At 36.8% G+C, this 9,193-nt stretch overlaps 1 protein-coding gene across 1 annotated transcript; it reads right to left on the reverse strand.

Annotated features, from left to right (window-relative positions):
* Positions 1-211: 211 nt before the first annotated feature.
* On the reverse strand, positions 212-5,418 carry LOC113046717 (interferon-induced 35 kDa protein homolog). Its single transcript, XM_026207644.1, has 10 exons — positions 5,311-5,418; positions 4,788-4,816; positions 4,624-4,695; positions 4,385-4,543; positions 4,173-4,289; positions 3,811-3,955; positions 1,317-1,423; positions 1,025-1,211; positions 832-938; positions 212-746 (listed from the first exon to the last, which is right to left on the reverse strand). The coding sequence occupies exons 2-10, from the start codon at positions 4,797-4,799 to the stop codon at positions 546-548; spliced, it is 1,107 nt and encodes a 368-aa protein (XP_026063429.1). The 5' UTR covers positions 4,800-4,816; positions 5,311-5,418; the 3' UTR covers positions 212-545.
* Positions 5,419-9,193: the final 3,775 nt, after the last annotated feature.

The raw sequence follows: 9,193 nt of genomic DNA on the forward strand, positions 1-9,193 counted from the left end.
TCTAAATATAAATTATAACTTAAAACTATTTTGCTACAGTAGTGAGATTCACCAGTGAGAATGACTGACCCAAAATAAAAACATATTGAGAACTAATATGCTTAAGGGTCTTAAAAATAACCTTTTCTTTCATCGTACAGAATATATTTTCTTTTGTGTTTGGATTTAGCTTCATGAGATTCCTATAAGTGTATCATAAACATCACAATGATAGTTTTGATTACCATTTATTGAAGACTTCGTTCTCTATAAGCCATAACCCAATATGACTAGATCTTTCATCATCAAAAGACAAGAAATACAGCTAAGAATTGTAAATAATACAAATTTCTATCCATTAAGTATATTAATAAAGTACATTCGAAAATAGAAAAAGATGTCACGATTAGAGAAAATAAGAGGTGAAGGGATCTTTATACTATATAACTTTGACAATAGACCCAAATCAGCAGTTCTATAGAGTCAGTTAAGAATGAATGATCTGTTTAGTTGAAGGCAGCATTCAATTTCTGGGCTGTAGAGGTTTTGTAGCATCCTCACACACTCTAGCTGTCTTTAGGACAGTCCTCATCAAACAAAGCCAGGGTGGTGTGGCCTGGAGGGTTGTAGATGATGCCTTCCACCTCTCCTCCACCATTGGCGCTCTTCTGGAAGTGGATCTCCAGGTTGTCCTGCAGGTTGTCTTTGTCCATGATGTCAGGGATGCCCGTCAGCAGCACTGTGCGCAGACACACTGAGTCACAGATCTGAAAGGGAGCAACAGTCAGTTCACATCATAAACAACCCAGCATTAATGGTTGAAAGTATTGTGACATACTCTATTCTTCTTACACTCATTTGTGAAATCTCGCCATTGAGGAATGGAGTGACCTTCACCCTGTACTTCCTCTTACCAAAGTCTACCTCATGATCTTGTTTGTCAGAGAGACCTTTGGCAACTGAAGACAAATGAAAACAGAATTTTGAAACATTTCAACCATCTTGCCCTGAGATGTGTCAGACTGAATGAATTTAGTTGACTTACTATTATCATCTACAAAAGTAATGACCACAGTGCCAGAGTCGTGCAGCATGTCCTTGTCCTCAACCTCGCCGCCTCCATTCCTTGTCCGAGAGAAATGGATGTCCAGTTTGTCTAGTACTCTCTCCTCAGGTTCTTCCTTTGGCAGGTTGGAGACTAGGATTCTGCGTGGGCACACCTGTGTTTCCATCTAACAGATGGAGAGAGAAACAGAGGGTTGTTTTATATCCTGTTAGTCCAGAGCAATTCATACACAATCCATCAATGTAAACAGATGTCAGCTTGTCTCTATTACCTCAACATAGTCAGGTACCAGAAACTGAATGGGTTTAGCCTGGATGGTGATGGTACAGTCCCCGAGTTCCACCGAATGATCCTTTAGGTTCAAGATTTTCTGAGCCACTAAGATGTAGTATCAGAAGAGATTTGAAGAGAAGTTAATAAAGCAATAAGCTACAAGAAACCCTGGTAGGCCTATGTGTTACAGTCATTTAAATGATACTGAAAAGTGTCTCTGTGTAAAAATCTATGGAAGTGATTCATAAGCCAAGAGACCCTAAAAGATGATCTAAATCTACTTAAAACATAATATTAAAAACAATAAAAAAAAGAGATAATTTTCTTATTTTATTACAACCTCTAAACAACAACTTTTTCTTTGAAAGTTGTTTCTACAGAAAGAAGGTTTCTACTTGGGATATATGAGGCAGCCTAATTTAAAAACTGTGATTTCTACAGTTGATAATTTTTTTGTTGTTGGATAAAATCTTTAAAAGTGATGGGCATTTTTAAATATATAAAAAAAAATTCTGTCTATGCCAAGCTCTAAAATGTTTAATCAGGTAGAAATCCTGAGCAAAAAGCAAAAAAATATTTGTATAAATTTAGAATAGTTTTTTTTTTTTTTTTCTATACTTCTATACTTTACAAACAACTGGAAGAGTCATGTAAATGCACTGGTTAAAATGAATGGGATCGCTGAAGACCAGTGGCCTGTAGCACAAAGTGGTTTCAGTTTAAAACCAGGTAAGTTTGCATTTAGTTTGAACAGAGTTTTCGGGCTCAAGAAGGTGGACTGGTTTTAAGTGGGTTTCGTCACCACGGTAACATGTTGTACGTGGTGAAATCATCCACTCCGAATTAATCACAAACTCTGGATCAAACTCTGAGTTGACTGAGAACATTTATATCGAGCTTAATGAGCCTGCTGAACCAGGGGCCTGTTCTTCATACATTGCTTAATACATCCAAGACGAAATGACACATCTAAGATGATATCATCACGCTAATCAGGATCTGGCTAATTCAGTTCTTCGAACACATCTGTTGTTGATGATTAGTATGGCTGGATTAAGTTATCTGAGATAACTGCGAATTCATGGGTTGGTTTAAAAGGGGCTATATGTCAATACTCGAAACCACGATCAGCAATGCAGTGATTGGCTGGCGGCAGGACAGCCACGTAATGACATCATATAATTAAAAAAGACACCTGACGAAATACTTGACAAAATTCTTTTACAAGGACTTTTATAAGGAAACACCATATACATAAATGTTATAATAGATAAATGAAATGTGCACTGTTTTTATTTTATTACATTTTTTTACATGATTCCCAATTACTTATATTCACAATTTCTAATATTTGTACAGACTTTACATTTTTATTTCAATGTAGCAATTAGCAATTCTTTTAATTTTATCTTTGAAACAGGTTTTGGTACGTGACAGCATTAATTAAAGTTTCAAGGGTCAAGATCATTTTGTCTGCATCTTGATGCATGTGCTCCATCAAGCTACTCCCATAATATCTGTCAGCACTCAAATTGATGCACGACTCTACATTATCTGTATAGCATATGTGTATGACTATAATACAATTATGTAATTATAATTAATTATTTTATGACAAATAAATATTTCCGTTAGTAAAACTGGCTGTGTTTATAGTATTATAGACTATAAAATATTATTAGCCTATATTATATTTAAAAAATTACATTTTTATTATTATTATTATTATTATTATTATTGTTCATGGATTAGTAGGATGCTCTTGCAACAAAGTAGCAGTGGCTGGGACAGATTTTAAGTATCAATTCTGCTTAAAAAGATGCATTATAATACTGTTTACATGAAATAAGCCTGCTCCCGAGCTGTTGCTATGACAGCAACTCCAGGATGAGCTTCGAAGAACCAACCAATCCAAGATCAAGCCAAATCAACAACAATCAAATCCAGCTAACTGAGTTAGTGACATACAAAAATGGGCCCCTGATCTAAACTAGGTTAGATTTGTTTGGTTTTGTAAACTCTAAATTTACTTTGAAACTCTGAGTTTGTTCATATTGCTTCGTGCTACTGGCCACAGGTCCTAAAACTTAAATAAAAATATTACATTTTTACATTTTAATTTAATTATTTCAGTTACTTTTAGTTACTAATTTAAAGAACGGTGATATATTAAAATAAGTTAAGATGGGGACCTTAACTTACAGGGTTAGGAAGTATCAATATCTTGTGGACACTGCAGTGCCTTGAGGTCAATGTTATTTCTGGTGCCAAAGACTTTGTTACACTTATATCCTGTTTTGTTCATGTTTTCATTGTGTTTTGGTCCTGTCTTCTTTGTTTTACCATTTGACCTCTGTTAAATTACTCATTTCATTCACCTGTTGTTTAGTTGAACATCTCCTTTGTTTCAGTGTATTTAAACCTTTCAGTTTTCTGAGTTCTCTGAACCTTTAAGCACCTTTGATGTTGTTTCAGTTTGGATCATTACATACCATCCTCTTCCTCAAAGGTGATCAGTGCTGTCCCACCCTCCATTGGATAAACTATGCAGGGCTTCACATCAAAACACACAGCATGCGCTCCCTCTTTTGTATTTCCTCGAAACACAACCCTCCTCTCAGGCACCGCTGTAGAGATCTGTGGAGTCAGTGTGGAGCCTGTGTTAATCCCACAGTTGCTAATGTGTCTCAATTAAGCATCGAAATTAAGCAAGTTCAAATTTATTGAATATAAGGGAAAATATTTAAAAAGTTTAGATAAATATTAAAAAGTATTTCAACATGTATTGCACTGATATATTGTAGAGCCAGTAACTGAAGCTAAGATAGGCATGAATATATTTGACTCTGTAAACCTCAGTTTGCTTTTTCAGACTTGTGTTTCTTTGGTCCAGGTTATGCAATTCCTCCTTCACTTTCAGGATCTCCGTCTGCAGGTCTGCGTTCTGGTCCTGTACAGCTCTGCACTTCGCCTGCACACAGGGACCGATTACAACAGATTTGTTTGTTTTTTAAAGTCTATAGATTAGGATATAAAATGATTGTCTGTATTTTTACTTATACATACTTTCTCTTTCTGAATTATCATATTACGTTTCTTTTTTTCATCCTCAATTGACGATTTCCTCTCCTCAGAACGTTTTTTAAATTTCTTGGCAAAGTCGTTGTTATTATCTATGCCATCTCTCAGTATTTTTTGTTCTGCCAGCAATGCTTCATGCTGTGTCTGGACAGATGAGAGGACATAAGGATTAATGGTTTGCATCCTGGTTGACAAGTATCCCGGTTTACGAGCCACTCACACACCTTGTATTTGTTGATTTCCCTCAGTACATGGTCCAGACTTCTCAAAGACTCACCATCCACAAGGCTATAATCCTGAGTGGACAGACAAAATGACAAACAGGGTCATTGTACTGAATAGAGAATCGAATGAAAAAAAAAAGTCTTAGCCAGAACACTTCCTTTACCTCAGTAGACATTATACCTACGCAAGAACCTGTGAACAGACAACACTGTTTTAAACAGAAATAAGACATAACATGTCTTTGCAACCAATATAAAAACCTTTAAGAGCTGGTTTTCATCAAATCTTGGACATTTCATTCGTGTAAATTGAGCTAGTTAATTCACTTAAGCCTGTCAAACATGACCGCTTGAGTTATTAACGTCGCAAAAAGTTGCTTTTTATAGAAAAAATATTCAACCATGCATTAAAGCCAGCAGACACGTTTTTGTTGTGTTAACTATTTGTTTTGTTCGTTTTGTAAAATGTTGAGGAATATGTTGACTTTAAACACTTTCACTTGTCATAAAGCCTACGTTGCGCCTGTCACAACAACTTTTTTTTTAACAACAAACCACTTTAACAACAAACCATAAAGCGACTTCCGTGACTATAACTTTTAGTAGCAACCACTTTATACTTTTTTGTTTTGTCATGTTCATTTATTTCCAAATATTACTAAATCAACAGATGAGACAAATACATACCGTGACGAAGCAACACGTAGTAATAAGTTTCGCTTTCGTTTCAAGTATGATGTGATCTATTTACTAGGCCTATATGTTCACAGTGGTGGCGTCGATAGTAGCCTCTGGCAAGGTTTCTTTAACACACGTTGGGTGTCCATGTTTTATGGGGACATTAGGCTACACTGTAAATTGTATTTTCTATACCTTACCCTACCCCTAAACCTATACCGCACACAAAACTTTCTGCAATTTTTGATACCCAAAAAAGAATATTCTGTATGATTTATAAGCTTATTTCCTAACTGGGACCAATAATTAGCCTATGTACAATTATGTATTCAGTAATTTACATTTCAAACATCGCCATTTGGCTACATGCAGACCTTCCCTGCAGCGGGTCAAATGCAGGTGATCGGGACTCTGGGCATCTTTGGTATTTTTCGGAGTTAGAAAAATCTGTCTAAAAGTATGCCTATAACTCTGAGACCTAAATCTTAAGGACAGTTAAGCGGGGTCAAGTTGGTTTTGTTTTCGATATTCGTGACACATTCAGCGGTAAACGCCAATAACTCCAAAACGAATTGCCCTAAAAAAATCTAAGCAGTGTGACCGCCAAAAGGGCAAAGCTGAACATGTTTCACATCCTTCTTTTTCTATATTTTCCCTCGATATAATAAGCACGGCCCCATGCAAGCCGTCGCAATGTGCAAAAAGCCGGGAGAGAACGCTCTCAGCAGAGCCTTCAGTTAGGGACCGTGGGGAAAGTGCAAACTTTCTTCGTTTTTTGCTATAGCTCAGTAGGTGTTTTTGTAATAGCTTTTTAGAAAAAGGGAATATAGACATGAAACCAGTGTCAATCAATAGTGGGGGACAGTGGACATTTTTCACAACCTTTCTTTTTACCCCTACTGGTAGAAAAGGGAATTGCATGTCCAAAATTGACATTCTTTTTGTAATAACTTTCTACAGCAGGGAGACATAGACCCAAAACCAGTGTCAATCAATAGAGGGGGAGAGTGGACATTTTTCACAACCTTTCGTTATACCCCTACTGGTAAAAAATGGAATTGCATGTCCAAAATAAACCTTCTTTTTGTAATAACTTTCTACAGCACTGAGACAGGTACATGAAATCAGTGTCAATCAGTAGAGGGAGAGAGTGGACATTTTTCACAACCTTTCTTTTTACCCCTACTGGTAAAAAAGGGAATTGCATGTCCAAAATTAACTTTATTTTTGTAATAACTTTCTACAGCAGGGAGACAGAGACATGAAACCAGTGTCAATCAATAGAGGGGAACAGTGGACATTTTTCTCAAACTTTCATTTTACCCCAAGTGGCTTATTAGGTAATTGCTTATTAGGTAATTGCATGTCCAAAATTAACCTTATTTTTGTAATAACTTTCTACAGCAGGGAGACAGAGACATGAAACCAGTGTCAGTCAATAGAGGGGGAGAGTGGACATTTTTCACAACCTTTCGTTTTACCCCAAGTGGCTTATTAGGGAATTGCATGTCCAAAATAAAACTTCTTTTGTAATAACTTTCTACAGCAGGGAGACATAGACACGAAACCAGTGTCAATCAATAGAGGGGGAGAGTGGACATTTTTCACAACCTTTCTGGTAAAATTAGGTAATTGCTTATGAGGTAATTGCATGTCCAAAATTAACCTTATTTTTGTAATAACTTTCTACAGCAGGGAGACAGAGACATGAAACCAGTGTCAGTCAATAGAGGGGGAGAGTGGACATTTTTCACAACCTTTCGTTTTACCCCAAGTGGCTTATTAGGGAATTGCATGTCCAAAATAAAACTTCTTTTGTAATAACTTTCTACAGCAGGAAGACATAGACACGAAACCAGTGTCAATCAATAGAGGGAGAGAGTGGACATTTTTCACAACCTTTCATTTTACTCCAAGTGGCTGATTAGGGAACTGCATGTCCAAAATTATCCTTCTTTTTGTAATAACTTACTACAGCAGGGAGACAGAGACATGAAACCAATGTCAATCAGTAGATAGAGGAAGAGAGTGGACATTTTTCACAACCCTGAATTTTACCCCTACTGGTAGAAAAGGGAATTGCATGTACAAAATTAACCTTCTTTTTGTAATAACTTTCTACAGCAGGGAGACAGAGACATGAAACCAGTGTCAATCAATAGAGGGGGACAGTGGACATTTTTCACAACATTTCATTTTACCCTTACTGGTAGGAAAGGGAATTGCATGTCCAAAATTAACCTCCTTTTTATAATAACTTTCTACAGCAGTGAGACAGAGACATGAAACCAGTGTCAATCAATAGAGGGGGACAGTGGACATTTTTCACAACCTTTCATTTTACCCTATTGGTAAAACAGGGAATTGCATGTCCAAAATAAACTTTCTTTTTATAATAACTTTCTACAGCAGTGAGACAGGTACATGAAACCAGTGCCAATCAGTAGAGGGAGAGAGTGGACATTTTTCACAACCCTGAATTTTACCCCTACTGGTAGAAAAGGGAATTGCATGTCCAAAATTAACCTTCTTTTTGTAATAACTTTCTACAGCAAGGAGACAGAGACATGAAACCAGTGTCAATAAATAGAGGGGGAGAGTGGACATTTTTCACAACCTTTCTTTTTAGCCCTACTGGTAAAAAAGGGAATTGCATGTCCAAAATGAACCTTCTTTTTGTAATAACTTTCTACAGCAGGGAGACAGACACATGAAACGACTGTCAATCAATAGAGGGGAACAGTGGACATTTTTCACAACCTTTCCTTTTACCCCTACTGGTAGAAAAGGGAATTGCATGTTCAAAATTGACATTCTTTTTGTAATAACTTTCTACAGCAGGGAGACAGAGACATGAAACCAGTGTCAATCAATAGAGGGAGAGAGTGGACATTTTTCACAACCTTTCATTTTACTTCAAGTGGCTGATTAGGGAACTGCATGTCCAAAATTATCCTTCTTTTTGTAATAACTTAGTACAGCAGGGAGACAGAGACATGAAACCAGTGTCAATACATAGAGGGGGAGAGTGGACATTTTTCACAACCTTTCTTTTTACCCCTACTGGTAAAAAAGGGAATTGCATGTCCAAAATAAACTTTCTTTTTATAATAACTTTCTACAGCAGTGAGACAGGTACATGAAACCAGTGTCAATCAGTAGAGGGGGGAGTGGACATTTTTCACAACCCTGAATTTTACCCCTACTGGTAGAAAAGGGAATTGCATGTCCAAAATTAACCTTCTTTTTGTAATAACTTTCTACAGCAGGGAGACAAAGACACGAAACCAGTGTCAATCAATAGAGGGGGAGAGTGGACATTTTTCACAACCTTTCGTTTTACCCCAAGTGGCTTATTAGGGAATTACATGTCCAAAATTAACCTTTTTGTAATAACTTTCTACAGCAGTGAGACAGATACATGAAACCAGTGTCAATTAGTAGAGAGAGTGGACATTTTTCACAACCTTTCATTTTACCCCAAGTGGCTGATTAGGGAACTGCATGTCCAAAAGTAACTTTCTATTTGTAATAACTTTATACAGCAGTGAGACAGAGACATGAAACCAGTGTCAAGCAATAGAGGGGGACAGTGGACATTTTTCACAACCTTTCTTTTTACCCCTACTGGTAAAAAGGGAATTGCATGTCCAAAATTAACCTTCTTTTTGTAATAACTTTCAACAGCAGGGAGACAGAGACATGAAACCACTGTCAATCAATAGAGGGGGAGAGTGGACATTTTTCACAACCTTTCGTTATACCCCTACTGGTAAAAAATGGAATTGCATGTCCAAAATAAACCTTCTTTTGTAATAACTTTCTACAGCACTGAGACAGGTACATGAAATCAGTGTCCAATCAATAGAGGGAGAGAGTGGACTTTCTTTTT

Source organism: Carassius auratus, chromosome 3, assembly GCF_003368295.1.
Source record: "Carassius auratus strain Wakin chromosome 3, ASM336829v1, whole genome shotgun sequence".
NCBI lineage: Eukaryota > Metazoa > Chordata > Actinopteri > Cypriniformes > Cyprinidae > Carassius > Carassius auratus.